The 18,463-nt window shown below is 26.3% G+C and overlaps 2 protein-coding genes across 3 annotated transcripts; one reads left to right on the forward strand and one right to left on the reverse strand.

The window, feature by feature from the left end:
* Nucleotides 1-1,813: 1,813 nt before the first annotated feature.
* On the forward strand, nucleotides 1,814-10,298 carry LOC103853223 (zinc finger protein 1-like). The gene is made up of 2 exons (XM_033285109.1): nucleotides 1,814-4,305; nucleotides 4,405-10,298. Exon 2 carries the CDS (start codon nucleotides 5,977-5,979, stop codon nucleotides 6,658-6,660), a length of 684 nt encoding a protein of 227 aa, XP_033141000.1. The 5' UTR covers nucleotides 1,814-4,305; nucleotides 4,405-5,976; the 3' UTR covers nucleotides 6,661-10,298.
* Nucleotides 10,299-12,423: 2,125 nt separating this feature from the next.
* LOC103853225 (DCN1-like protein 4) lies at nucleotides 12,424-18,284 on the reverse strand. 2 transcript variants are annotated; one of them, XM_033284206.1, is made up of 9 exons: nucleotides 18,208-18,284; nucleotides 18,032-18,116; nucleotides 17,848-17,938; nucleotides 17,672-17,746; nucleotides 17,511-17,547; nucleotides 15,024-15,107; nucleotides 14,841-14,901; nucleotides 14,614-14,720; nucleotides 12,424-14,526 (listed from the first exon to the last, which is right to left on the reverse strand). In XM_033284206.1, exons 2-9 carry the CDS (start codon nucleotides 18,114-18,116, stop codon nucleotides 14,290-14,292), a joined length of 777 nt encoding a protein of 258 aa, XP_033140097.1. In that variant the 5' UTR covers nucleotides 18,208-18,284; the 3' UTR covers nucleotides 12,424-14,289. The 2 variants fall into 2 exon arrangements, with proteins under 2 accessions (XP_033140097.1, XP_033140098.1); XM_033284207.1 differs by lacking the exon at nucleotides 18,208-18,284 and having other exon boundaries at nucleotides 12,424-14,360; nucleotides 14,461-14,526; nucleotides 18,032-18,200.
* Between the last annotated feature and the right edge of the window lie 179 nt (nucleotides 18,285-18,463).

The raw sequence follows: 18,463 nt of genomic DNA on the forward strand, positions 1-18,463 counted from the left end.
GTATAAGAACTCAATTATCATGTCTAAATATTTTCAAAAAAAGGATGTATAAATAAATATATAACACTAACAACTAAACATACAATAAGTAAATTAAGATTGAGATTAATTAGTTTTAATAAAACTTTAACTTAAAGTAAAGATGCAAAATTTGATCATATTTTAGTTCTATTTATACATGTATAAAAATATCAAATTTAATTGTACGCAACTTTAGACGAACTTCGGATGTTTTATACATCTTATATATTAAAACAGAAGTCATGACTTATTTTCATGTGTGATTTTTTTAGTTTGGACTATTCCTAGAAAATATCATATTTTACATAATTTAATTATTATATCTTTTAATATCTTTATATTTTTATTTGAAATACAAGTGAATATATTTAAAATGTTCTAACAAAATCTTTTTAAAATCTTTTTAGAGTCTTTTTAAATTTACTTTCAAAAATTAGTTAGTTTTAATTTAAATTATCATAAAATATAATTAGAAATTAAAATTGAATATAGTTTTGGTTTATAAACGAAAATTTAAATAAAATGAAATTAATTAATTTCACAAATACGTTTACTAATAATTTTTAAAGATTTTGTTAGAAATAAATATTTATTTTTATTTTAATTTTTTCAAATTTGTTTTCTAATAAAATAAAATTATGATTTTTTATTTTTATATATTAAAACAGAAGTCATGACTTCTTTTCATGTGTGATTTTTTTAGTTTGGACCATTCCTAGAAAATATCATATTTTACATAAGTTCATTATTATATCTTTTAATATCTTTATATTTTTATTTGAAATACAAGTGAATATATTTAAAATGTTCTAACAAAATATTTTTAAAATCTTCTTAGAATCTTTTTAAATTTACTTTCAAAAATTAGTTAGTTTTAATTTAAATTATCATAAAATATAATTAGAAATTAAAATTGAATATAGTTTTGGTTTATAAATGAAAATTTAAATAAAATGAAATTAATTAATTTCACAAATACGTTTACTAATAATTTTTAAAGACTTTGTTAGAAATAAATATTTATTTTTATTTTAATTTTTTCAAATTTGTTTTCTAATAAAATAAAAATCATGATTTTTTGATGAGTGATATTTTTATTTGGACCATCATTTAAATTTTATATTAAATGTATATCACTAATGCTAATATACATAATATTTTTAACTACTTTAATCATAATATCTTTTATATCTTTTAATTTTTTTTTAAAAAAAAAATAAAATTCTAACAAATTTCTAGAAAAAGATTATAATAAGATCTTAATTGTCATAAATTGAATATAAATATTTTCAACCAATTTTTTAATTAGTAATGAAATGTTACTAAAAGAATAAAATCATATCCTATTTTATCAAATTTATAATAATATCTATCATTTTAAAATAAAAATGTTATATTGAACAAAATATGATAAAATTATTTTAAATTGATAAGTTAACATATTTTATTTTCATAAATATAAAATATTTATGCTAAAAATATAATATGTTGGTAGAATGGGTTAATATTAGTAAAATATATAATACATGTATAAAAATTTAACTTATCTTAATTTTTTTAATATACAGTAATTTATTATATAAATTAATAAACATTAAAAATTTACTACAAAAATCTTGCAATTTGAATTACGGATCATGATTATAATAAATTAAATAAAAAATTGTTTTCATATATGTTGTTTCATACATTAAAAAATTTAGTTTAGTAATCAAACGTAAATTTAATAAGACAAATATATAATAAGCAACATATATATGTGATGATTTTAATTTACAGCATGAAAACTATAAAATTATTATATTTGGCATAATTATATAAACATTTAAATATGTGAGTAATATTAAAAATATATAATAATTATGTAAAACAAATATCTATATATATAAATGTGAAAATATATACCCGCACGGTTGTGCGGGTGGAAATCTAGTTTTTTTTTTTTTTTTTTTGCCTTTTCGTTTGGTTAATAAAGAATGAGAGGATGGTCCATATATATTTTTGGTGCGGAGGTTGGATCGACAAGGTAATCTAGGAGGAGATATACTGTCGAAGTTGATTAGACAAAGCAAAAATAAAAATAAAATGCATCACCTCACAAGTCACTACGGTGAAACAAAAAAAAACATGTACTTTTGATACTTAAGCTTGGATGGTTTCTTTTTCCCAGCAGATGATGTTTTTAAATTTCAAAAGAAATCAACAATATGTATATTAGGGAATCATATGTTGGTGATAAGATTATAGTTGGTTGGATGTATTAAAATATGAAAATCGTAATCTCAATCATTGGCCAGCCAGAAAAAAACATTTCATGTATGAAAAAAAAAAATTCATGTATCAAATAGTGTGTTTATAAACTGCAGAACACACACATCAGATTTAAATGCATTTTACATTTTACATACCTTGTTATAAAAAACTCCCCTTTTTTGTGTCACAAAGATAAAAAGGTCCTCTCGTATTTTTACGTGTGTATATAAAATCACACAATGACACACACATATATATATATATATATTTTTTAATTTATTCACTCCCACGATTAAAAGAATAATGTCTAAACAAAACAAATACAACTCTTTTTGATGGATAAACCACAATTTCAGCTTAAACGAAAGACTGATTTAACAGTTTAGTTGACTTATACCAATGATGTATGGTTTTGTAAGTTAACGAGAACGCATATATAATCATAAACAATGATTAATGACATTTTTATGAGAGATGGATGTGTATGGTTTTTCTGTTTTGGACATTCAACCGAAACGGGAGAATCTATTAAAAAGAATTGAAACGAAAGGGATTGTCGGGGAGAATTAATTGGCTTCGTAATCCTTTTCCAGTGTGCTAAACTCACCTAACACTTAAAACAAATAAAGACAGCTTATTCGTTTAGGGTTTTGAATCAAACGTCTCACCTAAACCCTAAATAAATGGAACTACGTGCATACGGTTTAGATATGTTTCATAATTCAAAAAAAAAAAAATTATGATGAAAAAACGATAATTAAGAAATTTACATAAAAAAACTAGGTGAGGACAAAGACAAACTCATTTGATTAAGATATGGCTACTTATAGCATTTATTACAATTAATAGGTATAACATGAAATCATGAACATTCATTATTCATGTCCCTAATAAATCAATAATTCAGATTATTACAACATACTCTTTCAAGTGTCCACTACTATACAATTACATGTGTGGGCTCTGTAGCTCTAGGTCAGATTGCACACATCAAAAGTGTCTTTTTTTCTTCAAACACCATTCAATTATTTTAAGGGAAAATTGGAAAAATAGGACATTCTCAACTTAGATTTGTCTCAATGGGATTTTTAGAAGATTACTTAGGAAAATAGGATTTTAATTCTTGTAAATACCATAATACCCTTAAAATAAACCAATTAATATGAATTATAATTATAACAATGATTTTCGTAATTGATTTAGTATTAAAAATAAAAAAAAATAAAAAAAAGATATGGTTGAGGTAAAACCCGTAAAGTTGCCCTAATTTTTTTTAATCTTCTTTTCTCTGCCGTAGCTCTTGACTTCATCCATGGCGATTTAGGGTTCTTGGAAAATCATTGTTCTTCATCGGTGTTTCGTCAGATGGTTAGTCTTTAATCTCGTTTTCGTCATCCTCCTCTTCGTTCTCACATACGAAAAAACGAAATCGTACGAGTTTCGACGGTTCATTACGAAATAAAAGTGTTCTTAGATTAATAAGTTCTTGAGTTAAGACACTTAATAGTTTTAAGTGTGTTTGAATCTTGAATTATAATCATCGCAGGAGCCGAGAGTTCCTCTGGCAAGGAACACTGCTCACGCCACAAAAGAAGACGCAGATAAAGAGGTAACACTAGTTTTTTTTTCTTCGTGATCTAAACCTTAAGCATTTATATACTTGAAAAACATGTTAATTTCTGTGCTTAATATTTTTAGGTTCTTGAGGCTTTGGACCATTACCGTCATATTTATGAAGAGTATTTTGCAGTCCAGTTGTAAAAGGTATGAAGAGTGAGAAGAAGTTTGCAGGTGCACGTTATACCACAAGCGTAGAGGTAAAAATTACATTTAAAAACTTGGACTGATGTATTTATAAGTTGTCATGTAGTCTCTTTATTTACAAATCAGTAAATGCGATTATGTTTTAGGCTTTCATACCAGAAACTGGTCGTGGTATACAAGGTGCAAAGATGTTTGACATCACATTCACAAATAAAGAAGGAAAAAGTAAAAGGTGTGGCGAATTCTTGGGCTTATAGTGCCATAACGGTAAGAAAATCTTGAAAATCCTTTTTTAGTTTTGTGTAAAAGTATTTGTGCTTGCTCATATGAAACTTACTATTGAAGTTTCTAACATTTGTTTTGAAGATTGGAGTGATGATATTGACTTATGGAGATGACAAAGGATTGGTGAATCCCCCTAACGTTGCACCAATCCAAGTCAGACTCAGTGAGGAAGGAAATGGTCTTGATGTCTGTGATAGCTAACCAAGATTGAGCTTAACCAAAGTCTGTGATAGCTTTGATCCAAGGGTCTTGATGTGATCAAGCAAGCTCAATCTGGAACATAAAGACAGCTATGAAATTTAAATCTGGCGTTTTGCAGCAGCTTGATTACACTCTTGTTCAGTCCCAAGCTTTTGTTTTTACTCCTACCATGTAGTGTTAGCTCATTGCAGCCTTGATTCACTTTTTTTTTCCATAGCATATTGTTTAAGTTGTTTGCATGAAGTTGATCTTGAATGTTTGTCTTGCTTTTCTTGTTGGCATGAAGTTGTTTGACGTCTTCACACAATACATAAATTTCATAAATAATACGATACATGGCATACATTATATTCCAAGAAACAGAAACAAACAAGAAAATGGTAAAACTGGACAATAAAGGTAAGCAAGTGGCAACATTTAGTAGTCATCACTTACATAAACTCTCACCGTTAATTTTGTAGAGTAAAGAGGCATACAATCTCGGTATTTATGGGTAAGAGAATGATATAATAAACAAGACAAAATAACATAGATTAGAACCATGTTGTACTGATAGAGAAAAGATGTGATTTTATGGATGAAGAAGAGAGAAACACAAACAAAGAGAAAAAGATCGTGGGAGGAGGAGGAGGAGGAGAAGAACGTGGATAAAATATTTCCAAATATATTTTAAGAGATTTATGTTAGATTTAGTTTAGAATTAGGAAACTTCTTTAACCGAATATGGAAGTTTCCATATTTTCACGGTTTGCCTAGAATATGTACACTACTTAAGCAGAACACCGTATAGTAGGTGAAAAATGTATTCTTCATGTAGGCGTCATATAAGGTAAAAGGCAGAACAAGTTATGTCACGTAATATAACTGACATATATCATTGAGTTGTGGCTATATATCGTTATCGAACTGTAGGTATACCGAATACATCTTTCTTGATTATAACGTAACCGATTCTATCTTTGCTAGAATATACAAGAAAAGTTAGTTTACGGTATATACCATTGATATATCTATGTTTAAAACTTAGAATCGGACATATAAACTAGGTAGATTACTAGAATGAGTATTCTAATTGTAGCTAGAAGATAAAATAAAATATGATTTCAATTTTTTTTTTTTTAAAGTTTAAACATATATATTGTCATAGTTATGTTTCCAACAGTTTTCATATTTTTTTACATTTTTAAAATTCAATTTACTATTTTTCCCATTAAAGAAGGGTAAAACATGTCCAGAATTACCAAAAGTATGAGAAGTGTTATTGTGACAAACAAAAGTTCAAAGTGTCCCATTTTTCCAATTCTCCCTTATTTTAAAGGTCACATGTCTGGCCAATTCCATAAATAGAACACATACTTTCACTTCCCACGACCACATCACTTCACATCTATTTCCAAATTTTACTTTCTTTCTCTTTATATATTCTCTATAGGCTATATACACAAAATACACATGGATCCTTCCGTCAAAGAATATCAAGAAATGTTAAAAATCGAGAAACGAGGTCATCAAGATCTTGATTTAGGCTTGACCCTTTTCCGTGGTACGACTTCATCAGAGTTCAATCTCATCGATTCTTTTAAATCCAGCTCATCGTCGACTTCTCATCATCTTCACAATCATCAAGAACATTTGGAAGATCCGAGAGTGTTCTCATGCAACTATTGTCAAAGAAAGTTCTATAGCTCACAAGCACTAGGCGGTCACCAAAACGCTCATAAACGCGAACGCACCTTAGCCAAACGCGGGAAGTACTACAAGATGAGTCTCTCCTCCTCCCCTCCTTCCTCGGCGTTCGCGTTTGGACACGGTTCAGTCAGCAGATTCGCAAGCATGGCATCGTTACCGTTACATGGCTCGACTAGTAACAGATCAACGCTAGGGATTCAGGCTCATTCAACGATCCATAATCCCGTTTTAGGAAGACAAAGAGCGAGTTTAAGTCATGTTTTCAAACAGAACGTTCACCAGAGACCGGCCATCGGAAAGATGCTGCCAGAGAAATTTCACCTTGAAGTGGCCAGCAGTAATAACAGTAATTTTACTGCTCCTGAGTTGGAGAGGATTGGATATTTCAAGAACAAGCAAGAAGATCATAACCAGTTTAGCAAGATTGACTTGACTCTTAAGCTATAATCTCTTATTGTCATCGTCTTTTAGTCTTTATTACTGTAACTTTCAATTATATAAATATCTTTTGATGCTTATCTTTGCTTGATACAATGATTGACTGCAGAATGTGTAAAGAGTTTCATTAACTAAGCTATACCTTTTCCATGATATCTTGTTTTGTAGTTTAATAACTGAGGTCTCTTTTAATATATGCAGTACAATACTCAAAGCTTTTATTAAATTAAATTACTATGTTAGGTATTGGACATATATTATTAGGATGATTCAAATGAGAGAACTGCAAAAGTATTTGTGGAGTAGAGTTGATAAAAGAAACAAAACATGTCCTACGTTATACGCATTATTGCCCACTAAACTGTCGCCGATCAATTAGGCGTGAACTGACTTTAGTCAATCAATAAGAATAATATATATGTATTCTATATAGTATATATAAAAGATGATAGTCTAGTGGTGGATTTTCTTCATCATATGACAAAATAAATCGGCATAAGCAAGAATTTACATTTTTAAGAACAAAATCTAGAGTGGATACAATGTGATTATCGAAGAGAGGTCCTACATGTAGTTAAAAGAAACAGACATTAATCTACAAGTGAAGAGTTCGTCAGAGGTTGTGTTGTTTTCATCGCCATGTGACTATTAAAGTTAAATTCCGATGGTCCTTTTTAATCTAATCTTGTCATGTCGCTACTATTATTTCACAATTTAATCACATTACAAAAAATAAAAAAAATATTATAATCGATTACCAACTCAGAAAATAATAATCTGCATTATTGCATATATATTTTGTAATAATTACATATGTTAATTGACATTTCACAACTTATATAGCTTTTGGAATGATATATAACCATGTGGGTGAGAGGGATCTATTAGTGAAAATGAATTATTATCTTGGATGTACTGAATTATATAACCCAAAGAATCTGTGAAGTTTGCTTTGGATGGGGTCCGTATCAAGTTGATGTTTACACTAAAGTTATAATTATGCTAATCATTGCAATTAACAATCAACTAGATATTGACCCGTCCTCGAAAGGGCGGGTATATGTTTTGTTTTTAAAATTTATGTTTAATATAATTTATATGTTTGTGTGTTTGTATAATTATATTTTAGTATGATATGAATTTAATAGAATAGATTATTTTTGTAAGTATATTAAATAAATCAAGTTTCATATGTATTTGTGTCTTTCCTTGTATCATATATGTATTTGTTTATAATCATATTTATGATTTTTTATCTGTGATCATATTATAAACTACATGTAAGGGTAAGAGTTCGGGTTCGATTCCGACTATTCAGATAATGGTCTTTAGATAAGAGATTAAAACCTATTTGGATATTTATAAATTTTAGTTTGGATTCAGTTTGGATCATTACGGGTTCAGTTCAAATACGGGTAATCATTTAAATTATGTCAAAATATAGACATACAAATATACCCGTCCTTTAAATTATGTAAAAATATTTTTGTTTTAATTTTTTGAAAATTTTAATTTTTATAGTTGTATTTTTGTAATCATATTATATTTAATTAATATATTTTTGGTAGTTAAATTAATGTTAAACAAAATATGATTACAAAAAAACACAAATTTTAAAATTAAATTTTTTAAAAAAATTAAAACAAAAATATACCCGCTAAAATCTAGTGCTTTTTAAAATAACCTGTAAAAAGTTCTAATCACAAATTTTTGCATGTTTGATGTAAACTTAATAAAATTCTAAGGTTATTGTTTATTAGTATAATTTTTATTGCAAGTTAATTTTCTTCCTAATAAAATGCTAAAATAAAAATAAATATAGTTTACTCTTCTTTAGATGACATCGTATTGGGTATCTTCATCGTTTGAAATAGTTTTTACTGGGTAGTTTTTTTTTTTGATGAAATGATATGGCATTAATTGTATTAAAAATGACGTGGCTATAGAAAACTATTACATAAGAACGAAAGCTATGGAATTAAAGTAACTCAGCAGTTTTAGCTATATAAAAAGTGGGTCCCGATTATTTAGGAGTTTATAGTGGAAGTTATTTAGCGTACAAAGTAATTAGTGTTAATTGTGTTTTAATAATATTGATATACGAAAATAATTGTTGGACACTATTTTTATCAATAGATCACACTGCTGTTTTAATAGATTAGATTTCTAAATTGAATAACTTATTAAAATCCCGTTAAACTAAATGAGTTTATATGAATATTTATTTCTATTAAAAGTTCACTTATAAAAATTAAATGTCATTAATAACCCGTTCCACCACTAATTAATATTAATATAGTTAACTTTTTCTGTTTGAAAAAATATTAGTTAACTTTATGAGTTAACTTTTAAAGTTTCATTTTATAGTAAACAAACTTAAAAAATATATTTCCACCGGTTTATATATATATATATACATATATATATTTAATATTATATATATTCAAAAATATTTAATATTTCTTATAATATATTTCTTAAGTTTCAGATAAATGTAGTTATATATTAAGTTAAGAAAGAGGTTTTTTAATATATACAGTATAATCTTGGTCTGTTGGAAGCTTGGGCCATTTTACACTCTTGTATTCGATAGATATATTTATGTAGTGTGTATTTTTTTTTTTGAGTGGCATATTTGTAAATATTTCCACCTTCCCTAAGAATATTTTAGAATTCTCTGCAACATTTCAATGGCCACCATACTTTCATAATCGATCAACTTTTAAGTTTTTCTTGTTGTTTATGCCTTAAACTTGTAATCCATTACAAAATATCTGATTTCAACCTTTTAAAATGCAAAAAGTCAGTTACTTTAAATTTTCTGATTTCTTGTCCGATTATGACAAATCAACACAGTGAACCACCATGGAACGTATAATCGCCAGAGAATCGATCACCATGGACGCGTTTTGATCAGGTCTAAAATCTAAATCAATGAATCCGATATTGTTGTGATTGAAGAAACGTAACTGATTGTTATAGACAAAAAACGTGATTAGTTATTTAATATAAGCAGTTATAAAATAATCAATTTTTTGGAAAAATAATAATTGGACTCTAATTTTATCAATGGGTCACACTGTTATTTTAATAGAATAGATATTTTTCACAATCAAGATGTTAACGATGCGGAAATCATGTTGTTATGCACCATTATTACTTCACTAATCCCTCACATTATCCTACAACGTCACATCGATTAAGATTTCTATGTAGATACCAAAGTCATGTATCACAGTGGAAAAAGATCCAATATTCTCCAGACAAGGATATATTATCATATCCTCACTACGCAAGCTTATTAGATGCTAAATTACCCTTTTTACATATGATTATTTTCATCATAAACTAATGTCAGTAATTATTCACCACAAAGAGAGATAAGTAGCCTAACAAATAAAAAAAAAAATATCCACATTATAATTACGATTGTTTTTCATCATCATAATAATAAAATGAATTCAGCTGGCTTGTCCCTTTTAACTTCTGGTGTTTCACAGTAAATCCACACTAGGGAATAAAAAAAAGAGTAAAGAAGTCATTAAATCATGGAGTTGCTCCTCTGTTAAGGAACACTAAGAATTGGTTTGGAAGTCACCAAGTCTGTCTGACAGAAGTATTAGCTAGCAAGTTCCCTAAGGGGAAAAGGAAAATTACCCCGAGAAGTCATCATTCTACAAGCTTAACTTTCTAAAGCACTTTTAATCTCTTCATTTCTGGTAAGAAACAGTGCAAACAAGCAGTCATACCCACATACTAAAGAACGAGACACAACATATCTGGAATGTTGTACATGTGACTGTCTATGCTCGTAATTATGCACCAAGGAGTCGTTTTTACACAATCTCCGAGCTAAAAAACAAGTCAAGGGTAAACTTTTGTCTATTGAAACTGATTTGCTACGTAGCTTGAATACTTCGTTTCTGCATCGGTAAAATGTGGAATGTTAGTGGCAGTTCTATGTTCCATCACTTGTGTTTGTTAAACTCTTGCTTTGTTTTTCTTGTAGAGTTGACAACTATCTTGGTATTCTACGCGGGGCCAATTTGGAAGAGACTTCCATGCATGATATATCATGATTATATTTCCAACAGGTGGATCTCCACTTTCAGGTATGTTCTTCCAGCAGTTTGTATTATCATTATTTCTATGGTCGTTGATACAATCATTTTCAACACTTAGAAACGAAAAGTGAACATTCTAAGTCAATTAAAAAGAAAATGGGGTAATCTTCAAGACAAAAAAAAGTTGAGACAAAGATAAAGGAATATTAAGCTTTATATTGGACCCCATAATATCCCCTATATATTATTTGAGAAGCATTACAACATTTTTTTGTAGACACATGTCATCACTAGAATGATTCTTAGAATCCTTAGAGAAATAAGTTGGTTCATCTAAATATATAATAAGCTTTTTATTAAACCACAATAAATACATTATTAATGTGCTTCATTATTTCCTTAAATAAGATTACGAAATTACCTAATATGGCTAAAGTATATATGACACTTAATGATTTTGAATAATAAAGATTTGATAAAAATAAGTGTGTATTATAATTATATTTGTTTAATTTTAAGCTATTAAAATAATTAAACAATCATAGTAACCATATAATAAAAAAAAAATTATTGATATATTATATTTTAATTTTTTAAAACGAGTATAAATTACTAAAACTGTTAAAAGTTTCACATTCAAATTTTATGATCTATCATTTAAAACTTTTGTTATGACATGATACAAATAATTAAAAAATAATATAAGTTGAAAGTCTCATTTAAAAAGTATCAAAAATAAAAGATATATAAATATATGTATCATTTTAAATTAAATTATATCCCATATAAAAATACATAAAAATCTTAATTTTGAAATTTACTTTGAACATGTTTTTGATAAAAAATTTGAAAAAATATTGAAAACTTAATTTTTTAAAATATTATAAATTACTTAAACCATTAATTAATCCCACAGTGAAAATTTTGTTATCACTAATTTAGACTTTTTACTATAACAGATACAAATGATAAAAAAAAATATGAGCAAAAAGCATCATCTAATAAATATTAATATTAAAATATACTATATATATGTTACTATCATTTAAATTTAATTATATATCATATCAAATAGAAAAAATATTTTTTCGATTTATAAAATTTATTTATATGTTCGCACAAATTTAATTATATAAGTAGTAGATAATGACTTTTTAATTATTCAACTAGATTTTGACCCGCGCTTCGAAAGCGCGGATTATTTTGGATTATAATTTTTTTGAAATAAAAAAGTAGATTCTAACTATTATATATTATTTAAAAGTTGTATTATATTGAAGAAGAATTTTTTAAAAAATTATATAATTTATGAATTTGTTTGTTTGAGATTTTGTATGTATACACTTTTATGTAATTCTCTCTTATGCTTGAGCATTTTAATCAGAACCAAAAACTGAACCGAAACCGACTAAAAAAATATACAGATTTGGGTCTGGTTCGGGTCCAGAGCAATAACTATTGGATATTTTTTTGGACCCGCAAGTGTTTGTCGAGTCCATGTCTTACCCGAGACCCGATCGTGTATCCAAAAATATCCAAAATATTTTGTGTACATTAGTTATATTTGAGATTTTCAACGAATAATTTTAGTTATCAGGTTTGTATTTTCGGTTATAGTTTCGGGTTTCAGGTACAATTTCAAAATTTAAAATATAATATTGGGTATTTTTTGGTTTCTCGGATCAGATTTCATGTAAAATTTTGGATCTTTTTGGATATTTGAATATTTTGGATATTTGTTTGAGTATTCGGGTATGTCTTTGTGTTGTGTGTTTTTTGGTTTTTCAAATATTTTTTGGATTTGGGGTATTTCAAGTCTTTTTCGGGTATTAGATATCCAAACCGATCTGGACCCGTTATGTATCCAAAAAGTACATGTGTTTCATATGTATTTGAATTATGGATTTGTACCGGAAAGGAACCAACCCGAACCTAAAATTTTCAAAATTAGGTCTAAATACATAAATTATTATATGAATATGTCTGAATATAGTTTTGGTTTTGGTGATGTATTGGTCATCGTTTATAATATAGACAGTATGATTCACATGAATTAATAGTATATTATATGTTAACCATATGACTTGGTAAAATAAAGGTAATACAAAATAAAAATGATATTCTAAATATATTATCGTAGATTTTTATAGATAATATTCTAAGGATATTAATGATACTCTAGATCAGAATCTTACATATAGGAGCTAATACATTATTAGGAGATATTTAGAAAGATTATTTAGTTGGTCTAGGTAAATTAATGAAATAGTCCAAACAACATTTTTAAGTAGATTTATTAAAACTCCTTCTCTTTTAATAGTATTGATAGATATTTATTATTTCATAATATGTTATAAACATATAATATATAAAATAATTTATATATATAATGTTCATTCCGCGCAAGGCGCGGGTCTTAACCTAGTACTGAATTATTAAAGCAGCATACCGCCAATGTTAATTTATAAACCACAGAATATAAGCGATTCGTGCAGTAAGGCCTGAGACTTATGATAGGTACTTAATTCGTTTATGAAAAAAAAATCATAACAAGCGAGGATAAAATAATTTTTTTACAAAATTATTAGTTTGCAAATATAGCAGAGCAGAATATTTGAATATAGATCTCATATATAAGTTTGCAAATAATATATATATATATATATCCCCTAAACTATATTTGAGAAGTGATTTGTATATGTGTCATCACTACATTAACTTTCACAAAAAATGATGACATGGCTTAAAAGAAATATGACATGACATAAATCTAATTGTGACATGTAAAATTTACTATATTTAGATTTATGTTTTTGGTAAGATTTCTTAAATATAATAATGATAAATTTCTATATATGGATTTATATTTTTGGAAAAGTTTCATAATATAGTAATAACTAATAAATTTTATATCAAAAATATTTTTTCTCAGTACATATTCATTTTGGTAAGATTTTATGATACCTAATAACTTTTTTATATCTATTAAAATAATATGTTTTTATATATAAATAATAATTACGAATATTTAAATTTTACATCAATATATGAATCATATTTTAATTATTAAAATAAGTGTAGTTTAAAATATATTTTATCAACGTATATAAGTTATTTTTATTTAATGTATATATTATTAGAAATAATTTATATATTTACAAATAGACATATTTAAAAATGGTAATTAAATAAAGAATAATATAATAAAGTAACTTTATAAATTTCAATTATTTTTATCAAAAGTTAAGTAATGCAAAATTAAAGGGTCAAAGTAAACTTGAATAAATCAAAGTAAAAACAATTACATTATGGTTTTATTTTTTAAACTAATAAAAGTAAAATATAAAAATAGAAAATTTTATTTATATATAATATTTTAAAATATTTTATATCTGCACATGGCGCAGGAAAACTCGTAGTATATATATATATATATATATAACATTCTGTTCATCAATGATAACAATAATCAAATTTGAAGTTATTGTGAAAAAATGGAGGCTGTTTGAAGCTAGAGAGACTAAAACAGTTTGACAAATATGGAAACTATCATGCTTGTTTTTCGCGCATCCACTCAAAAAAATTGTCTAGAATCAGTGGCCACGCAAGTTCTAGACTGTAGTTGGTCATGTCCGGTAAACTTATCTGTAATGTTTAAAAAAAAAATCACATTAGATGCAAATAACGTTTGGTTAAAGAGGATGGCCATGGAGGAGGAGGAAATATGGAAATATATGGAAAGTACCTCATTGCAGAATCTATAAAAACCCATCCATTGGTCCATAGTGATGACTTTGTAATCATTCTGGATCTATTCACAATGAGATGATACCATTTACAAGTGCCAAACACTTTGAAGAAGATGTTTTGAAGACAAAAAAAAATAGTGGAGTCAAACCTTTAGGTAGTCGACAAAGTGATCAACCTGGTCACGGAATGTTGATCCTAAGACCAAATCTAGGAGTTGACAAATAGTCTCAATGTCTATGCAATTTTGTCTTTCATCTGGATGGATTATAATAATAATATAATGTTATTATGTTTATGTTAAAGGTCACACAAGCAAACAAAACGAAAAACACAAATCATATAATGTCATGCTCATGATGGAGTAGATGATTTCACCTGTCAAACAATAACGAAAGGCATAAGCATAGAAGTCTGCAAAATGCAATGGCTTTCTGACCTGAAATAACGTAGAAACATTAACGCAAGGATATATATATATAGAACATGCTATTAATCAATATGAAAAAAAAAATTAAAAAAAAAAAATAATATATATATATATATATATATATATCAAACCTCTTTCTCGAGCTCAGGAAGGGCTTTCTTCAATTTTTTGATAGTGTCAACCTTTAACGCCTTGAGTGCTCTTCTCCATTCAGCCTATTATAGGTGTCAAGCGAGTAAAGATCATACAAACAAAAGTAAAAACAAGAACCTAATTTTAAATATAAAGGTCAAGGGTTTGATGGAATCATGTGAATCCATATATATACATATATATCCCTTATATATTAATTGAGAAACATTTGAAAAGATGTAACCTCAATTTTGTATTAATTAAAAGAGGCCCCAATGCATAGGTGACACTCAATTAGGTAGTCAATTACATTCAATTGAAAAATAAGTAGGTCCACATTCGATTTTTATATGTTGTTAGATATATAAGTTGGTCAAACTATATGATATAATGATATGATATGATATTTTCTTTCCTTAAATAAAACCTACGGAATTACCATAAATGACTAATATATATATGACAATTAATGAGTTTAATAATAAAGATTTGATAACAATGTATATCTCCTCCATCATTTTTTGTTTAATTTTATATTATTAAAATAAATTAAACAATCAAATTAGCTATAAAAATAAAATTTAGATTTTTTCGTATATGTTATATTTTGAATTTTTAAAAACGACAATAAATGACTAAAACTATTAAAATTATTATGTTAAAAATTAATGATCAATGGTTTAACATTTTTATTATAAGAAGATACACATGATTTTAAAACCATATGAGTAAAAAATATTATTTAATAATAAAATAAATATATATATATATATATTAAACACTATATAACATAAGATTACATAAATATTTTAATATTAAAACTTTCAATGAATTTTCAAGAACATTTATAAATTATAAACTTATTAAAGATTTCAAATTGAAATTTTTTTATCGATGATTTAAATATTTTGTTATAAAACGATATGAACGATCATAGAACCGTATGATTATAAATTCTTATTTAATGAATAACTATACAAAATATACTATTCCTAGAAAAATAGGTTGGTCCATCTTAACTTATATTACACTTTTTATTAAACTAACTATCGAATTGATAAATAACGTACCAAAAAATGTTTTGCAATTTCCTTAAATAAAAGCTACGAAATTACCTAATATGATTAACGTATATGTGAAAATTAATTATAATGAATAATAAATATTTGATAACAATTTTTGTATCTTATTTATTTTTTTAATTTTATATTATTAAAATATATTTAAAAATCACATTAAATATATAATAAAAACATTTATAATTTTTCTTATATGTTATATTTTGAATTTTTCAAAACGTCTATAAATTATTAGAAATTTGAAGATCCCCACTCTGAAAATTTTGTGATCAATAGATTTTTTTTTGTCATAATAAGTTACAAATGATCATAAAATTGTATTAATATGAACTTTTATTTAATATTATAAGAAGATACATATTATTTTAAAACCATATGAGTAAAAAATATCATTTAATAATAAAACATATATATATATAGATTATACTATATACCATAAGATTACATAAATATTTTAATATTAAAACTTTCAATAAATTTTCAAAAACATTTATAAATTATAAACTTATTAAAGATTTCACATTGAAAATTTTGTTATCGATGATTTAAATATTCAGTTATAAAATGATATGAATGATCCTAGAACTGTATGATTATAAATTCTCATTTAATAAATGACTATATAAAATATACTATTCTTAGAAAAATAGGTTGGTCCATCTTGACTTACATTATATTTTTTATTAAACTAACTATCGAATTGATAAATAATCTACCAAATTGTTTTTGCACTTTCCTTAATTAGAAGCTACGAAATTACCTAATATGATTAACGTATATATGAAAATTAATTATTATGAATAATAAATATTTGATAATAATTTTGGCATCTTTGTTCTTTTTTTTTTAATTTTATATTATTGAAAGATATTAAAAAATCACATTAAATATATAATAAAAACATTTATATTTTTTTATATGTTATATTTGAATTTTTCAAAACGTCTATATATTATTAGAAATTTGAATATTCCCACTCTGAAAATTTTGTGATCAATAGATTATTTTTTTGTTATAATAAGTTACAAATGATCATAAAATATAACGCATATGAATTTTTATTTAATAAATATTCAAACTAAATAATATATATATAAACACTAATGATTTAAAACAACAAGATTGGCTGATAAATTTTGTCGTCCAGTTGAAATCTTTCAAAAGTATGTGAAAGACTAAAGTCAAAGTAAATATGGATTTAGAATAGTAGTTATATTTTACTAACCAAATACTAAAAAAAGCCAAACCGAACCGAAACCAACCCGATATCCGGATTGAACACCCGTAATCCAAATGAAGCCAAACTATTGTTTCATTCTCCAAAATATAATAAAAATAATAACTTAATTCCACGCAAGGCGCGGATCTTATCCTAGTATATTGTAAAGGGGAGAACAATGCTATTACCTTTGTGAAGTAACCTTGTCTTTCAGCCTTCATTTTCCTGCAAGGAACGAGTTTAAAAAACTAAGGTATTAAGGTTATGCACTTGTGCTCGGAACCAAGAGTTACATATATATAAATATAATAGAAGAAAATTAATAAATATTGGTGGATTGATTGGTTACCAAGCTAGCATCAAGATCTTGATATCAGTATGAGAAACTTTCAATTTTGAGCAAAGTTTCTCAATTCCTTCTGGACTGTTTGGTGCAATAATTAAGAAGAAAAGTGTTAGAACCTTGTTCGTAAACTGAGTTGCATTATAAATACCAAGAAGAGGAATCTGATCTTGTGTGCTTACTCAATGACACCAGAAGATGTATTGGCATACTTATTAAACAACTTATATTTTTCATCATTCTCTTTGGACGACTTTTTAGTTTTACTCGAAGCTGTACCAAACACACAAAGATTGTTGACTTACTTGCTAGATTCAACCGAGTTCAAACTTGACTATGACATAAACCCTTATGTTCTTGTTATACCTGAGGGAACAGGATCCGTGTCTGAAGAGGTAACTGTATAAGGTTTACTCCGTTTCTTCGTCGGCTTGGATGCAGTACGAGGCATCTAAACCGCAACCAAAGTGCACTTTATTTGAGACTTCAGAACAGTAAATATATAAATATAAACTACATATAGAGTGTATTTGATTAATTACTTTATCAGCGGGGACAAGGCGATTTCTACCAGGAAAAGAGCGACGGGAAGTTTTTTTCAATAGAAAAAGAGAGTAGTAGCTTATGTCAAGGAAGGGCAAAGCAATAGAAAAAGAGAGTAGTACCTTATGTCGAGTTCTCTTCTCTTGGTCTTCTTCTTCTTTTCTTTTCTTTTTTTTTTTCTCTTAATTGGTCTTTTTATATGTATATATGATTTTATACAATTTTTCTTTTAACGAGATAAACTAATATTTTCCT

Source organism: Brassica rapa, chromosome A02 (assembly GCF_000309985.2).
Source record: "Brassica rapa cultivar Chiifu-401-42 chromosome A02, CAAS_Brap_v3.01, whole genome shotgun sequence".
Taxonomy (NCBI): domain Eukaryota; kingdom Viridiplantae; phylum Streptophyta; class Magnoliopsida; order Brassicales; family Brassicaceae; genus Brassica; species Brassica rapa.